The 17746-nt window shown below is 48.9% G+C and overlaps 2 protein-coding genes and 1 pseudogene across 3 annotated transcripts; 2 read left to right on the top strand and 1 right to left on the bottom strand.

Moving 5' to 3' along the window:
* Positions 1 to 246: 246 nt before the first annotated feature.
* LOC136468508 (uncharacterized) lies at positions 247 to 1149 on the top strand. Its single transcript, XM_066467060.1, has one exon. The coding sequence runs from the start codon at positions 247 to 249 to the stop codon at positions 1147 to 1149; it is 903 nt and encodes a 300-aa protein (XP_066323157.1).
* A 6474-nt stretch (positions 1150 to 7623) lies between these two features.
* On the top strand, positions 7624 to 10154 carry LOC136475610 (uncharacterized; annotated as a pseudogene).
* Positions 10155 to 10182: 28 nt separating this feature from the next.
* On the bottom strand, positions 10183 to 17175 carry LOC136475609 (probable LRR receptor-like serine/threonine-protein kinase RKF3). 2 transcript variants are annotated; one of them, XM_066473133.1, is made up of 4 exons: positions 13072 to 17175; positions 12745 to 12962; positions 12509 to 12633; positions 10185 to 12166 (listed from the first exon to the last, which is right to left on the bottom strand). In XM_066473133.1, the coding sequence occupies exon 1, from the start codon at positions 17096 to 17098 to the stop codon at positions 15140 to 15142; it is 1959 nt and encodes a 652-aa protein (XP_066329230.1). In that variant the 5' UTR covers positions 17099 to 17175; the 3' UTR covers positions 10185 to 12166; positions 12509 to 12633; positions 12745 to 12962; positions 13072 to 15139. The 2 variants fall into 2 exon arrangements, with proteins under 2 accessions (XP_066329229.1, XP_066329230.1); XM_066473132.1 differs by having other exon boundaries at positions 10183 to 12633.
* Positions 17176 to 17746: the final 571 nt, after the last annotated feature.

The following is a 17746-nucleotide window of genomic DNA, read 5'->3' as shown; positions in this document are numbered from 1 at the left end:
ACCAGCATACATGGCAACGAGCAAAAGGAAAGAGAATTAATATAGAAGGAAAGAGAATTAAGACAAAAGGAACCTCTTTGCATTTCTGAGAACCTTGCCAAATCTACCTACATTTATTTACTTTCTCTCTTTATATTTGCAAAATGGACAACTTTTTTCTCCTTTTATTTGGTTTCACGCTCACGTGTTCCATCGCCCTCGCTTACTGTTTCTTGCGTAAACCATAGTTGATGTCATCTGTCTTCCATGGCTCAGCCTCCCAATCCCAAGAGAAGGTCCCTACTTCTCCCTGACTGGAGATCCGACCTACTAGAGGATCTCCTCGAGTCCATCGGGCAGCGTCTCGCGTCAGGCCACGACGCAGCGTCCTTCCGATCCGCTTGCTCCCCATGGCGCGCCGCCGTCCCGTTCGCGACCTTCGGGCCGCTCCTGCTGCTCCCGTTCGACCCCGACTCGGACCGCATCGGCTTCTACTGCATCCCGGAGAAGAAGGTCTTGTCCAAAACGCTGCCCGACGTGCGCGGCAAGGTGGCGTGCGGCTCCTCATGTGGGTGGCTGACGCTCATAGACGAGGCGGCGTCCATGACGCTGCTGAATCCATTCATCGGTGCCCCTGCCCCCCGCGTTGAGCTCCCACTAGCAGGTGAACACATCGCGTCGGCGTCCTCATCGGAACGCGTGTCTAGGGTCCATGGTCGGTGGGTCCTCTATCCCACCAACGGCTATGGGGATGCGGATGCCGCAGGCAGAGCCATCAAGCTAGAAGACATGAGGGACGTGTTCTTCCGTGAGATCATGCTCTCGGCGCCGCCTGACGTCGCCGGCCACGAGTGCGTGGCCATGGCCATGCTTGGGTGCTCCACGGAGGTCGCGTTCTGGCGGGTTGGAGTCAACAGCGCATGGACACTGCTCGACACCAAACTGGAGTTCTCTGTGGGATCCATCGTCCACTGCCAAGACAAGTTCTTGACGATCGACTGCACTAGAGAAATCTCCGTCTGCAGCAGCAACGCCACTGGCGCTACTCCAACCACGACACTGCTGCCATCGTTGTCGCCACTTGCGGGGCTCTACCACCGCAGCTACCTGGAATCAAATGGTGAGCTGCACATTGTCGGTGCCATGGTGAGCACGTTCCACAAGACATAGAGCTTCACCTACAGCAGCGTGATCTACAAGTGCAACCTCCACGACCGTACGCCGGAGTGGTCCAGGGTGAGGAACATCGGTGATCAAACACTGTTTGTGTCTAAACATTTCAATGAAAAGCTTCAGTGGAACAAGTGATTCTAAGTACAAGGAGAACAAAATCTATATGTCTGAGCCATTGTATGGGGATTCATACGACTTGGTCCATCGACTGGAGATCGTTGATATTGCTACCGACGCATCCGAAAGTAAAGCCCGTATAGGAAAAGATACAGGGTTCCGAGGCTCTAGGTTGGATTCGACCCAATCTCTGGAAGCTCTAGAGTTTGTGAGCCTGCGATGCCGCACACTCCTGTGACTATGTTAAATTCATAAACTTTGCTTTTTGGATTAAATGTCACTTTAACGTTGGTATTTAATTTAACAGTATTGTTATTTTATCGTACGATCCGTATGTTTTTAGTATAAATTGTTAGTTATCCTGTAGCAACGTACGGACATGCTACCTAGTCATGTTGCTATGGATAACAAGTTAAAACTGAGCAAAGAAGACAAGTCTCCTCCAGTAGATGCAACAAAATACAGGAATGTGATTGGGAGCTTGAGATATTTGGTGAACACAAGACCAGATATTGCCTACTCGGTAGGTATTGTGGGTAGATACATGGAGACAACAAGGATGAGTCACTGTGCAGCTCAGTAGCAGAGCCAGAAATTATATATAAGGGGGTTCGTCGAAGAATTTCAAAATATGAGAATTAAGTGTAGTTTATATGTTTAGATTTTTGTCTAAGGGTTATGCTCTTATTTTTCTAGATTTATTCTAGTATTTGACGATTTAACCATGCTCGTTATTCTTCACACAGTAGACGACCATGTATATTGACAGTGGTGCGCAAGTGATGACTCATGAATATTGAAATATATCGGTTTAGTATTTCGGAAGTGCTCGTACCCATGGTAGGTGACCGTGTCTGTCCATAACGGGGCACATATAAATACTCAGAAATCTTGAAGTCTATTAGCTTAGTATTTTGAAAGTGCTCATAGTAAGGTAGGATGCATGTTTTATCATGAGAGAATTCCTTATTTGACACTAGACAAATCACCTGTTCCTTTCTTGGCCCTCAAAATTTTTTCGTTCCCTATTTGACACTGAGTTCAACTTTCATTCCTTACATGACACTCCGTTGGATTTTCCATTCGGCCACCGTTAACTGTGCTGTGAAAAGACAATTTTGTCCCTATGGGCCCCACCACCCTTCTCCCTCCTCCCCTCCATGCCGCAGCGCTATCCTGGTCACGCGCCGCGCTGGGGCTCAGCCTCCGCGCCGTGCTCCGCGTCCCCTCCGCGGCGGTGTCCGACGACGGTGGCGAGTGCGACAACGAGGAGGCGACGGTGGCCGTGCGCGTGTGGCCATGGCTGCTGTGGCGGCGGCGCGGGTCCAAGCGCTTCCGCGTGCGGGGCCGCCGCGTGGTGGACCTGGCCTAGGACCTCTCCCGCGCGTGCCTCCCACCCTCGGGCGGCTCCCCGGTGCCCTACTCGGGGTACTTCGTCGCTGTCGTGGTGGACGACGAGATGGCGGTCGTCGCGGGGGACATGGCGGAGGAGGCCTACAGGAAGACCAAGGCGCGACGCCCACCCGGGTCGGGCCCCATCCTCGTCTCGCACCGTGAGCACGTGTCCATGTGCGACGGCGGAGGACGCGGGCACCGGACCTGCGTCGTCGTGCGCGGCAAGCAGCGGGAGATCTCGGTGGATCTCGTCTCGCGTGCCACCGCCTAGGGCGGCCAGGGGCGGGAGCGGGACAGGGCCGAGGTCGGCATGTCCGTCTCCATCGACGGCGATCGCGTGCTCCACGTCCGTCGCCTGCGCTGGAAGTTCCGCGGCACCGAGAAGGTGGACCTCGGCGGCGGCGACCGCATCCTCGTCTCCTGGGGGAGGACGCGGCGGCCTGGAGGAGGAGAGGAGGGAGAAGGGTGGTGGGGCCCCACAGGGGCAAAATCGTTTTTTCACAGCGCAGTTAACGGTGGCCGGATGGAAAATACAACGGAGTGTCATGTAAGGAATGAAAGTTAAACTCGATGTCAAACAGGGAATGAAAATTTTTTGAGAGCCAAGAAAGGAACGGGTCATTTGTCTGGTGTCAAATAAGGAATTCTCTCTTTTATCATAGGAGTGTGCGTACGTGCATGTACGTGAGGGTCCACATTTATACTGTGATTCAAAATAAAAAGGGATGGTCACTGAATTGTTATTGCTAGTTAAATACACGTTCAATAAAATATGAAGTATAATAAAATAAGTATTTTAATAAACCAAAAAATTTAGTAGATATATCATAATATGGTAGGCAAACAATTTTTTAGATAAATCAAAATATTTTAATTATATCATGTGTAATTTTGTTGTGTAAAAGATATCAGTAAACATTATAACAAGATTTTTTATTATACTCTTTTAATATAAACATAGACTATTTACTATATATATTATATATATAATTATATTGTTAGGGGGGCCATGGCCCCTGCTGGCCCCGCTCCGCCAGTGACTGGGCTGCAGTTAAGCAGATACTTCGGTATCTAGCTGGAACTCTGAACTATGAATGCATGTATACAAAATCTGGTGACAGTGATTTCGCTGGCGACATAGATGACAGGGAGAGTACTAGTGGCTCGGTGTTCTTTATTGGTATGAATTTGGTCACGTGGGTGTCACAGAAACAAAGAGTAGTTGCTCTATCATCATGTGAGGATGAGTACATAGCAAGTGCAAATGCAGCTTGTCAGGGAATTTGGCTCAGTCGTCTGTTCGGTGAACTGCTCGGCATTCAGGCTCCAAAGGTTAGTCTCCTGGTTGACAACAAGTCTACCATAGCCTTGAGTAAAAATCCAGTTCATCATGAACGAAGCAAGCACATAGATACAAGGTATCATTTTGTTATAGAATGTGTTGATAATGGCAGCATTGACATCGACCATGTGAGCACTCAGAACCAGTTAGCTGATATCCTGACAAAAGCACTCGGTAAAGTCAGGTTCATTGAGCTGAGGCAGCAGCTAGGAGTCATAGATGTGCAGCGGGATTAGAGCATCTCCAAGAGTACCATATTTTTCTTCTTAATTCTTGTTTTTTGGCAAGATGAGAAAAGATCATTCTTCAACAACTCTTAATCCTTTCTCATAAAATTCACCTACTTGGAAAATCCTTCCCGTCGCGCGTAACTTTGCGCGGATACAAGCGTATTCATCGGTCAATTAAAGGTGGAAGGGCAAAAAAAAGATAGTATGAAAGGGTTCCAGACGCAAATATACAAGAGAGAAAGAATATATAAAATTGATTAAAATAATTTAGAAATAAGTATAGGATTCTGATGTAAAATTGTCTTTTATATTTTAAAAGTGAATTATTGAAAATTATTGAAGGTGGCCTTTTTTTTTCTTCTCCCAATACATTTTTAGGAGTCGAAAAACACTGGACTTTCTGGAAGAAAAAAATTATGATACTCTTGCAGCATCTCCAACAGAATATGTATCTCACTCGATATTGTTAAATTTGACCGCATCTGAAAAATGCAGTCCAACAGCTTCGTCATCTCCCTCTCTAAAATAGCTCGTACGCTGTCCCGCCAAAGTCGCTCGACAGAATAGACGAGCCGGCCTCGCTCGCCATCCGGGGTGGCCCGGCGTTTCCCGCGTGGGCCTCGCCCTTTCCGTGCTCGCTCCTTCTTCTGCCTCGACGAGGTTTAGAATGTCGCCAACCGTTCCTGACAGCGACGCGCGTCCCTCACCGGAGCCCAGAGGGAGTGGAGGACGTATACGACCTTTGTTGAGCTGTGATCCATATTTAGTTACGTACAAGATAAAAGATTAATTTCTGCCGGAGCAAAGCGAGGCCCGTCGCCGGAAGGCTTGGGCCAAGATAAAGGCTAATTGTTGTTATATGTTGATGATATGTTGATTGCTGCCAAGAACAAGAAAGAAATCACTACGTTGAAGAAATTGTTGAGTAGTGAGTTTGAGATGAAGGATCTTGATGCTGTTAAGAAGATTCTAGGTATAGAAATTACAAGAGACAGAAATTCTGTTTTATTATTTTTTAGTCAGCAAAGTTACATTAAGAAAGTTCTTCATCGTTTCAACGTACATGATGCAAAGTCTGTTAGTACTCCTATTGCTCCTCATTTTAAATTATCAGCTTTACAATGTGCTAGTATAGATGAGGATTTTGAGTACATATTAAGAGTTTCATATTCTAGTGCGTTGGTTCTTTGATGTATGTCATGGTTTGCTCTCGTCCCGATTTATTATATGCTATGAGTTTGGTTAGTAGATACATGGCTAATCTTGGTAAAAAACATTGGAAGGCTGTTCAGTGGATTTTCAGGTACCTTCGTGACACAGCAAATGCTTGTTTGAAGTTTGGCAGGACTGATAAGGGACTCAGTGGCTACGTGGATTTAGATTTTGCTGCTGATTTAGATAAGAGAAGATCTCTCACAGGTTATGTGTTCACTATTGGTGGTTGTGCTGTGAGTTGGAGGGCAACATTGTAGCCCGTTATTGCCATGTCTACCACTGAAGCAGAATACATAGTTATTGCTGAAGCATGTAAAGAATCAATTTGGTTGAAAGGTTTGTTTGCTGAGCTTTGTGGAGATGATTCTTGTATTAATTTATTTTGTGACAGTCAAAGTGCTATATGTCTCATTAAAGATCACATGTTTCATGAGAGAGCGAAGCACATTGATGTCAAATACCATTATATTCGCGATGTGGTCGCGCAAGGTAAGCTGAAGATATGCAAGATAAGCACACATGATAATCCTGCTGATATGTTGACAAAGCCAGTTCCTGTTGCTAAGTTTGAGCTTTGCTCAAGCTTAGTTGGTATAACTGTTTAGCCCAAGAGGCTATTTGACACCGGAAGTATTTCTTTGTTGTTTCAGGGTGAAGGTTTGTTTTACGCTACAAGAAGATTTTTGTGTCAAGGTGGGGTGTGTTGAATTGTGATTCAAATTCAGTTATGTACAAGATAAATGTTATTTCTGTCGAAAGTAAAGCGAGGTCCGTCGTCGGGAGACTTGGGCCTAAGCGGAAGATGAAAATTAGGCCATCATGTTTCGCCGCCGCACCTAGGGACACCTGGGGGGTGCGGGGGGCGAAGCCCCTCACGGTACGGATCATCATCTATTAAGGTTTTCCATCTATATATACTCCATGTAAGCCATTGTCTTTGAATAAGAAATCGTGTCCCCCATACTTGATCTACTATTCTTCATCGTTTACAGTGCCTATGGTCTATGACAGCCTTGTCCACCATGCCGCACTCTGGGTTGGCCGTGAAGTCCAGCTGCAGGGGCCGCACAGCTCCGGCCTCCATGACGCGTTGCCGGTTCTCTCGTGCGCCACTGCAGAGCGACCGACCACCGCACCTTTTCCCCGCGTGCGTTTTCTCCTTCGCGCGCTCCCTCGCCCAGATCTAAATACTACGCCGCGGCCAGCCGGCCACATCATCGTCCTTGTCCTTCGAACGTGCGGAGGCAGAGCGAGCACAGCTCCTCAGTGTGTGCGCTACCGCCGGACGACGCTTCGTCGCCGGTAGCCAATGCGGCTGGCGCGGCATGGGCGGCTTCTGGTGTCCGTCCTGTACCCCTCGAGCGTACATCTTGCTGCACACAGAGCACTCGTAGTCTCGTACCCGTACTGGCTCGCTTTGGCCGCTATAACCGCGTTCGCTCTCCTGAAGAACCTGAAGAAGCATTACCGGATTCAGACCACAGACCATGTTCCTGCTTCAATCCTTGCCTTGGTCTTCTTGAGATTAATCTAGAAGCAGTAGGTGCACACGATCAAGAATCCCTAGATGAACCTGTATAGCACTGAGCTGCAAACATGGCCAGGCCAAGCCCAACAGCCCAAGCGACGAACAGCAAGACGCTGCACGGTGACTAGCCGTAGCCGGTGCCCAAGGTGCTGATATGGGTTCAAAAAAATAGCTTGCCTGATTTAGAGATTCTGCTGCGGACGGTACATGTTTTGAGAGTCTAAATAGTTTTAGAGAGCCAATTTAGAGATCAAAATTTACATATACTCTTGGAGTTGCTCTTAGGGGGTGAAATGTTAGTTAATCCCGTGCACAAGATGCATAGTCTTTTCCTGTTTTAGATAGTGCATGTTCTCCCTTGATTCAATCTAGCTAGTTGCATGTGTGTGAGTGGTGTAGAAGCGGAGAAGCCAGAATTCACGGTGCGGCCAGGGACCTCGTCACCACGCGCGCAGGAAACGTTCCAGCGCCTCAGGCGGGCACGACGCAGCGTGAGCGGGCATGGGGGGGGGGGGGGGGGGGGGGGGGGGGGCTCGGATCTTCGGATTGATCGTGTAAACACCATGAATAAAAGGCAAGAACGCTGAGCGTGAACGACGTCCTCTGTGTTCCTCGTGTTCGCGTGCGTGCGTGAACGACGTCCTGCGCGTTCGCGATCTTGTTGCCGATCATCGTCGAGCTGCAACTCCGGCAGCCAGCCGGCGCCAACAGAAGCTGCCAACGCTGAGCCGCTAGAAGGTTCTTGACTAGTACCAAATGACTCTCCACATATATGCTACCAGTAAAAGTCGAATGAACCAAAAATTAGAAATTTAATTAACAAGAGTTGAAGAACAAGCGCAGCTTGCATTGGTTACGTTGTTCTTGCTAGCACTAATCATCTATCATCAGTCCACGACGTTGTCACACTGAAGAGCTTGAACTTGCCAGCGTCGAGCCCGAGCTTCGGCACGGACGCCACGGCGCCGGTGAAGTTAGGACGACCATGATGGCGACGACGTTGGTCAGGCACACGGGCGAGCGTCTGCTGGGCGGCGCGAGCGTCACGTTGCACATGTCTACATGACGACGGGGAGGACGAAGTCGAGCGGGGTTAATCCCACGGCGCCAACGACGTCGCCGAAGAAGGGCAACGCCGCGGCCACGAGGGAGCGCGCACGCCGCGACGTACGCCGTGCGCAGCGCGACCCGGGGGCCAGGGCATCAGGTTCCAGCGCGAGAACCGGCTCCGCGCCGTGTCCGCCGAGCTCTGCTCCATGATCTCGTACGCCACAACGCGATGGCGAGGAGCCGGAGGAGGACGACGAGCACGACGGCGAAGCCCAGCCCAGCAGCCACTTGGGCGCCAGGGACGTGCCCGCGTTCGGCATCAGGCTCTGCAGCACGTTGGACGTCAGTGCAGCGGCGTCGGCGGATCATTAGCGAATTGAGGTCCGGTTCGGGTCCACGCAGGGTCGATGGCCTCGTGATCCTTCCTACGGGTCTGGTGGGCCACGTCGTACGGCGCAAGGAAACGCGCCGCCGTCCGGTTCTATATAGCAGAGCCATCGCCGATCGAGATCCCGAATCCTCTCGAATCAATCTCGTCGCTTCGTTTGCTAGCTTCCCCTGAATCCTAGCAGAAACAGATCAGATCGATCACGCCATGGCCGCCGTCCTCCTCGGTCCTCCCGTCATCCGCGGGGCACGCCCGCCACGGCTGCGGAGGCCCCCGCTTCCCACCCGTTCCTCGACCTGCTCGACGCCTGCTTCAACAACGAGGACCCTCCAGCCGCCGGTTCTGATGCCGCCAAGGGGCCCCGCATGGCGCGGACGGAAAACAACTCGGCCACCTACGCGAGTTCCGGCAACCCCTGCCTTGACCTCTTCTTCCAGGTCGTCCCCGACACGCCGGCGCAGCGCGTGCGCGAGCTCGTCACCGTTGTGTGGGCGCACGACCCGCTCACCGCGCTCAAGCTCGTCGCGAACCTCCGCGGCGTGCGCGGCACGGGCAAGTCCGACAGGGAGGGCTTCTACGCCGCCGCGCTCTGGATGCACAAGCGCCATCCCAAGACGCTCGCCTGTAACCTCCCCGCGCTCGCCGAGTTCGGCTACCTCAGGGACTTCCCCCAGCTGCTCTACCGCCTCATCCACGGCACCGACACGCGCAAGCTCTACATGGCCAAGGCGGAAACCCAGAAGATCAGACGCAAGGTCGCGGAGGTCCGCGCCGCCAGGCTGGCCGGAAAGAAGCGCACGCACGGCCAAACCGTTGAGCGAAGCAGCGAGTCGGGAGCCGTGGTTCCTGCGGCTGCGGCGCCTATGGAGACAGAGGAGGCGGCCGTGGAGAAGAAACCCGAGGCGACGGATGTGGCGGCCACGAAGGAGATCCCCATGACGAAGGAGGTGCGGAAGGCGGCCATGCTCGCCGTGCAATCGCTGGAGACGTACTACGGCAATGGCGCCTACCGCTTCCTCTTGGACTGCGTCGCCCAGTTCTTCGCCGACCTCCTCGCCTCCGACCTCGAGCAGCTAGCACCCGGTGGCAGGAAGACGAAGATCGGGCTCGCCGCCAAGTGGTGCCCCACGCCGGGATCGTCGTTCGACCGGACGACGCTGCTCTGCGAGGCCATCGCGCGCCGCCTCTTCCCGCGCGACTCCAGCCCCGACTACTCTGACCTGTCAGAGGAGCACTACGCCTACCAGGTGCTCCACCGTCTCCGCCGCGAGGTGCTGGTGCCGTTGCGGAAGGTCCTGGAGCTCCCGTAGGTGTACATGAGCGCCCAGCGGTGGTCCGAGCTGCCCTACACCCGCGTGGCGTCGGGGGCCATGAGGCGCTACAAGGCCCTGTTCAAGAAGCACGACGAAGCGCGCTTCGACAAGTACCTCGAGGGGAATCAACCGTTTGTAATCTGACATGCTGGAACATGGATAGATGCTTAGGTCTTGTTTGGCACAGCTCAGCTTCATTAGTAAAGCTATTTTTTTTAGAAAACAGCTTCATGAACAACTTTAAGTGAAGCTGAGCTGTTTTAGAAAAACCACCAATAACTTGATGCATGGATGAGAGAGATAAATGAAGGAGAGAGCTGGGATAAGCTTCATCCCAACTCATGTCTTTACGAGAGGAAGAGAAAAACAAGGTTAAGCTGTTTTAGAAATAAGTGTTTGGCAAATAAAATAGCCAGTGTACCAAACAGGCCCATATTAGAATTGATTTATGAAATTTGTGTGCTCATAGAACAGTAGCTCCATGCGCTAGATGATTCATTTTTTTTTCTTGAACAGGCAAGAAGGCTGCACATCATTTCATTAATAGTAGAAGAAAAGTACAAAGAAGGGAAAAGAATCCCCCTCCCAAAAGGATACGCTAGACTAGACCAGAGCAACTAGCCTTCCACAACAAACAAAACTTTGACTCTGGGACACAAGGCCAAAGGAACTCTAGTCTAGCACAGGCAAAGCGATAAAGAGTACCAACAAGGGGTGGGGGGAATTAACCCATCACAAGCTGTTATAAAAAAAAAACCATCACAAGCGACCCAGACAACAGCTCCTGGAGTCCTTTTGCACAAGCAGAGCACCATACGATGCATTTGTTTGTGATTGTCTGAAATAAAATTGTGATGCTTGGACTTGCACCATTAAAGACACTCATTCCTGTGCTTCCAAATTTCCCAGGTCGCCAGGGAAATGAGAGTATTAAGCCCTTTTTTTCATCTCCTTAGGTACGTCCTTGATTGCCCGGTACCACCAACTTGAAAATTGGCTAGTAGAAACTGGGCTGATGGAGCTCAACCCCAACCTCTGAAGAATAGTAAACCAGACCTGTCTAGAGAAGATGCAACAGATTAACAAATGCTGGATGGATACTCCTGCCTGATCGCAAAGAGGACAGGTCGCATGAGGGAGTCCTCTTTGCTAGACGATCACAGTTCCAACATCTGTTGTTGATTGCAAGCCAGATGAAGAACTTGCAGTTTTGAGGAGCCCAGCTCTTCCAAATTCTTTTCCATGGAGCAAAGCGAATGGAGCCACGAAAGTAAGCATTATAGCTGATTTGCTAGAATAAATACCAGACCTGGTGAGCTTCCATTGGTGCTGATCTTCAACCCCCTCTTGCAGCAACATATTATCAACCAAATCCCATAGCAGGAGATACTCTCTCAGGACTGGGACGGAGAGTCTACCTTTAATATTTGAGACCCAACGGCGGTCCTCCAAAGCCCGTGCTACTGTGCGCTGTTTTATGACTCTCTTAGCAATTGTTTTTAACAGATTAGGTGCCATCTCACAAACTGTATTTCCTCCCAACCACCTATCAGACCAGAACAGGATGTGTTCCCCATTACCAACTATGGATTCCACCGCAACCTTGAAAAGGGCCTGAGCATTTTGAGGGATTTGAATAGGTAATTCAGCCCAAGGCCAAGAACTGCCTATCTTGTCAAGCCAAAGCCACCTAATGCGGAAAGACCATCCCAAGTACGGAGTACTCCAGATCATGAACATAAAGCCCTCCATGTTGTAGTGGCATTTTTGACTCGATTCCAGGAAATCAAACAATTTCCGCCATTCGCTTTTTCCTGACCGACCCACAAGAATCCCCTCATCCTCTTATCAATTGCTTTAATCACCCATTTAGGAAGATCTAAAGCAATCATAGAGTAAATGGGTATAGCAGTCAGAACCACCTTTACTGTAACAAGACGGCCAGCTCGATTCATAAGAGAAGCTTTCCATTTTGGGAGATTATCAGCCACCTTGTCAACCAGTTTTAGCCAATCCACTTTGCTGGTTTTTCGGATACTCAAAGGAAGTCCAAGGTAAGTGCAAGGAAAAATCCTTGATCTCACAAGATTGAATGTTGGAGACCAGTACCCGATCATCATCTGAACATTGAATTGGAGATACTGAGCTCTTGGCAATATTGGTCACTAATCCAGAGACCTGACCAAAAAAATCCAGCAGCTCCTTGATGAGGTTAAGATCATTAGTGTTTGGCCATAAAAACATGACAGCATGATCAGCATAGATAGAGATACAGTGCTGCACACGCTCCGTTGCAAGAGGTTGCAGAAATCCCAACCGAGTGGCCCGGCAAATGAGTGACTTCAGAACATCCATAACCAATATAAACCGCATGTGGCTAACCTTGCGTCAGCCACATCATAGTGGTACCTTGGACTTCCTTTGAGTACTTTTACACTGACAAAATACACATAAAGAATGGTGATGCATACATGAATCTTAAAAACAGCGGAAGGTATTATAGATTATCTTTGGTTCTCAAGGGATTGAATTAGTTTTCCATTTAAATTTCAGTTATGCTAGTAGAAATTATGAGCTACATGCAGTCTTGCCATAACGTTAACTTGGTTCGTTTTGCTGCATCAGATTTTTATACAAATAGTAAAAAATGGGAACTCGCTCTTTAAAAGAGAACAATACAGAGCGCACTATGATAATATAACTATGCATGGATAGTTGAAACAGGGTATAAATAGTAGCAGTCTACAGAAGAAAATTAGCTTGAGAATTAACATAAACCTCTGCTTTATTGGTGACCATGAATTGTATACTGAAATCCACTGGGTTGCTGGGGCACCTAGCCGAATCTTCTTTTTTACATGGTCATCATCATCATTAAGCAACCTGACATGCTTCTGCCCTACCTGCAGGGAGAACGTGCCCACAAACAAGAATACATAAGCCAACTGCATCTAGATTTTAAAGGTTCATTTCACCTAAACTCGCCAATGAAGTATGTGATGCCTGAAACGAACCTTTTGGGCTCCATCAGTATTGATTGGTCTGATGGAAGGGTTTGGTCCAATTAAACCATCAAACAAAGAAATCAACTTGGAACAGTTTGGGTCTTCATCAAACTTCATGTTGACAACAGTCTCAGGAAACTGCTTGAAAGGTTGAGGATATATGCCGCAAAGGGTCTCAGGTGAGGTACTCATCTTTCTCTTGCACACCAAAATGATTTATTATCACCCTGTAAACACAATTCCACACAAAAAAAGATATATGGTCAAACAAGACTACTCAAGAAGAACGGCTCTGAATGGAAAAAAAAGATTAAAAGATTAGACAGTATAAGATACCTGGTATCCATGCCATGGCAACCTGCCGGAAAACTGCAGCGGCAGGAATAGCAGCAGCAATGGAAAGGATGCCTCCGTACATTTTTTCAACTATAAATGCAGAGCAACAACAAAGGAAACAGAAAATAGCTGAAGGCTAACCATTAGGTCGAAAACACAAAGTGCATGTTAAAGTGGTAGACAATGATGTAAGCAACCATGACAATCTGCTGCCGTCACCTTGTTTTCCATGGGTGTAACCGTGTAAATAAAGAAAGGAGAATGACAAGAGGAGAAACAGAATCGTGGGGAACAGGGAAGAAGCAGAAAACTACAACAGGGCAACAAAGCATGCACAAATCAATTAGCACAGCTGATTCCAAAAAAAAAAAAACAGCTATGCAAGTAAGGAGGGCAAATAAAACATGAAAATTTTGAAGACAGGAATCTCCATAGGCAAAACAGTAAAACTAGCCATGGAGCATCCCTTTTTATAAGGAACAAAAAAGAAAGAGATGAAGATCAGCCTGTCAGACACATTGTCAAAGTAGAAACCTTGCTCATTTTTTGTTTACAAGCCGGCTAGGGTCTGTATAATAATAATTTGGAAGCAAAGGATACAATAAATAACACTAGGTGTTGCTATGGTGTAACACAAAATATGTGTGTGTTAATGAATCGGGCATGGGTACAAGAAGGGGGAGAGGGAGAAGGTGGGAAGGAAAGGAGTAAAGAAAGAAGAGCACATTTCTATTCTGACATTTATGTAAATAAGTAGGCACTATCAATCTCTGTAGATGGAGAAGGAGAAATTAATCCTGCACACAAAGATTAGAGCTATAAAATGCAACAGCAAAGAATATAAAATAAAGGAAAAGGAGAACACACTCACCTAAAGATCAGAAGGAGCGTGAACTCTAGCGAATGATTGAACCACTATAAGCCAGTATATGCTTTGTTGACCGCCGACAGTAAAGAAGGTGGGCATAGATGCAAGAAATATGAACTTAGTTGGACAAAATATTCCGTACAGTATATGAACGGTGGGGTAAACAAGGACCGTTAAAATAGGATTGCACGGTACACAAAAAATACGCTGATGTGGATGCCCTCAGATCACGCGAACCTCAGCTGGTTTGTAGACAGAAAAAATTGTCCTTAAGAAAGCAATGGAAGTTTTATTGAATTTCAGTGTTGCTGGTCACATTAAAAAAATGTTATTGCATCTAGGTTGTATGTCATCTAATGACAGTTGTATCTAAACAACAGGTATGGTTTATATATACATTACAGTTAAGATATATTCATATATCTGCCTTACATTGCATTTATCAAGTATTTTGACTACTCCAATCAATAACTACTCCAACAATATTTTGACTACTACATTAGTAATGTATCATGATGTCTCTAGTGGTTATGCCAGTGCTTAAATCGATATATAAAAACGATAATATCAATGCTGATGTTTCTACTTTGGTTTGATTACTTTATTTACCTTAGTGCTACATACATGCATCAGAGATTTGTGTAACAAAACCTTACATCAGAGAATGTTGGTGTTGTTAATAATAATAAAGCGCTCAGGTCCAAAAGCTTATCCTTTGGCATTTTTCTTGGCAATCGTAAATTACGTCTGAGGCCAATAACTGACATAAAACCTTGAGACTGCTAAAAATAATTTAACAGACATAGTACATAATAATGAATATGGGTTTATGTTTCCTCCTATCCTTATGCCATAAAATACAGAAGCTGATGAAATCTTCTATCCAAACGATTGACATGCTCTTCCGACCAAATGATATGACCTATATATGGAACTATGAGTTACTCTTCAACATCCTGATGAACAGTTACTGCATATTGGAAAGATCAATATGTAGCAATGGAAATATCACTAATAATGTTCAATGAATTCACCTGTCACCCAAGAACCTCAAATTTTGTGTCAGAGAAAAACTGTAAATTGCTATACAATATTTGCCAGGAGTTTGTAAGCCAATGAAACAAAATCGAGCAAACAAAAACAATTATGGTACACAGTGAATTCTAGTGATATCATTTCACTAATTGTCTAAGTAAACGGTCATGTTTCATTTGGAGACACCACAGCAGCATCCACATTCGCATGAATAAAAGATTGGAAACCAGAGGGGCTAAACAGCTGACCTGATCCACTGCTGCTGGCTGACCTCTCAATCTCAGCCAGGTCTGCAACAACAGGGATTGGCCTCTCAGGAATAATCAAAGGACTTGGTACTGAATCAGCCTCAAGTATCTTCAGCGCCTGCTCCATTGTAGGTCTTGCATGCAGCTGGGGATGTGTGCAGAGTGCACCAACAAGCACATACTTCTCCATCATCTTAGTTGGACCAGGATCAACCATTCCCTCTTGGATCACCTCCACTGTCCTCCCTCTTCGCACCAAAGACCAAGCCCAATCAATGAGCACAAAGCTCTGTCCCTCGCCGAGAGAAATGAACGCCTTCTTTCCACTCAGAAGCTCAAGAAGCACAACACCGAAGCTATACACATCGCTCTTCTCAGTCAATTGGCCATAGAGTGCATACTCTGGGGCAACATAACCTAGTGTTCCGGCAACCCTTGTGCTCACATGTGTCATCCCCTCAGGCGCAAACTTGGCCAGTCCAAAATCAGCCACCTTGGCCTCAAATTCATCATCAAGTAAGATGTTGCTCGGTTTGATATCCCTGTGAATAATGGCTGGCTGTGCACCACGATGCAGGTAGGCCAGCCCTCTCGCCATGCCAATGGCAATCCTCTGCCTCACCGGCCACGCCAACTGGCATTCTCCAGCACCGAACAGATGATCATACAGGCTGCCATTGTGCATCAGGTCGCAAACGATCATCCGCTGGTGGCCTTCCCTCTGTGTGGTGGCGATGCAGTAGCCACGTAGCGCGACCAAGTTGACGTGGCGCACGCTGGCCACCACCTCCACCTCGTGCGCAAAGGCGGCGTCCCCAGCCGCGGAGCAGTTCTTGAATCGCTTCACCGCCACCTCGGCACCGTCGCGCAGCACCCCCTTGTAGACATTCCCGAAGCCACCGTGGCCGATAATGCTCTTCCTGGCGAACCCGTCGGTGGCAGCCTTGATATCGTCGTAGGTGAACTTGACGAGCGTGGTGCTGGCGCTGATGGACTCCATGGCCTGAGAACGCTTGCTCCTGCTGTCTGCGGCCAGTGCGGCAGCGGCAGCTCGCGCCCGCCTCCGCCTCACGACGAAGCAGCATCCCGCTGCTGCCGCGAGGAGCAGCACTGCCGCGAGGGAGCCGAACGCGACGCCGTAGACCCAGGGGGCGACGCCGGAGCTGTGGGACTGAGGCGGGTTCGCCTTGAGTAGAAAGAGGCAGTAGACAGTGGCCGGGTCGGCGGGCCTGCGAGGGCTAGCCTCGGCGCCGGCGTAGATGGAGGGGTACTGCACGCACCCGGTGACGTTGTTATTCGTGGCGTTCGGGGATCCAGCCAGGAGATAGGCCGCAGCAGCCTTGCTGAGCGCGGTGGAGCAGGCGGTGCAGTCGGGGACGGCGGAGAGGTCGCGGTCGCAGCTGGCGTCGATGTCCCGGCGCGAGGCGGGCGGGACGAGCGCGTCGAAGTCGGCGACCGTGGAGACGTTGCCGCAGCCCGGGGAGGCGAGGACGGCGTCGAGGCCCGAGAGGCCGCAGCCTGACGCGGGGAACGGGTAGGGGAGCGCGGCGCGGAGCGGGGACAGGCAGGAGGAGGCGTTGGGTGGGAGTACGAAGGATGATGTGGCCGCGAGGTGGAGCGAGACGAGGAAGGTGACCGACTGCGTGGCGACCGCGCAGCGGGAGGCGTCGTCCGACGGCAGCGGCGGCGCGAGGAAGGGGAGCAGCGCGGTGAAGTTGAGCGCGCATTGCGGCGGCGCCGGAGAGGGGGCGGCCGGTTGGGAGGCGAGCGGGATGGGGCGGAGGAGGAGGAGGAGAGCGGAGAGGAGGAGGGGGGGACACATGGGAGGCGGAAGGGGATGAGGATGATGAGGCCGGGAGGGAGGAAGGGAGCACATGGAGAGAAGAGTGGGTGGGGCGAGGGAGAGGGAAGGTCAAGGCGGGGTTGGTCGAGGGAGAGGACGGAGGAAGCCTGGATTCGGTGCTGATTGCTGTTGGCGGCCGTGGCCAGGGAAGAAGGATGGATAAGCTGCGCCGTCACGTTACTGTTCTAATGGTCAGAGCATTTTCAAACAGTCTTCGATTAGTTACAGTATAAAAAACGGTCTTCTATTAATTAGCTTGCTAAATAGTAGTACTAGCCCGTTTGGTTTCCGAGACTATTTTTTCCCATGACATTACGGATGTTTGACACTAATTTAGAGTATTAAACATAAATTAATTATAAAATTAATTACATAATTTTATAATTAACTCATACTTAATCCTCCTAATTAGCATTTGATCGTCTAATGGACTAAAATTTACTCCTAGATCTAAACACCAACCCACATCTATTTTTTGGTTTATTAAATGATCATCATTTTCACTAGAAACTTGGATTCTCCATGATCTATATTTACATTCAACAAAATTAAAAATAATGTACCACAACACAGATCAACGAGTTGTATAAAAAAAATGAAGAGAAGATTGCATCTACTCCCGAGTATAGCTGGCCATGTAGCCCGAGGCACGACGGTACGGCACGAAGCCCATTTTTTAGC

The sequence above is a fragment of the Miscanthus floridulus genome, chromosome 8 (assembly GCF_019320115.1).
Source record: "Miscanthus floridulus cultivar M001 chromosome 8, ASM1932011v1, whole genome shotgun sequence".
Classification (NCBI taxonomy): Eukaryota; Viridiplantae; Streptophyta; class Magnoliopsida; order Poales; family Poaceae; genus Miscanthus; species Miscanthus floridulus.
Note: the sequence above shows the minus strand (reverse complement) of the source record. Positions and strands in the feature narration are given on the sequence as shown.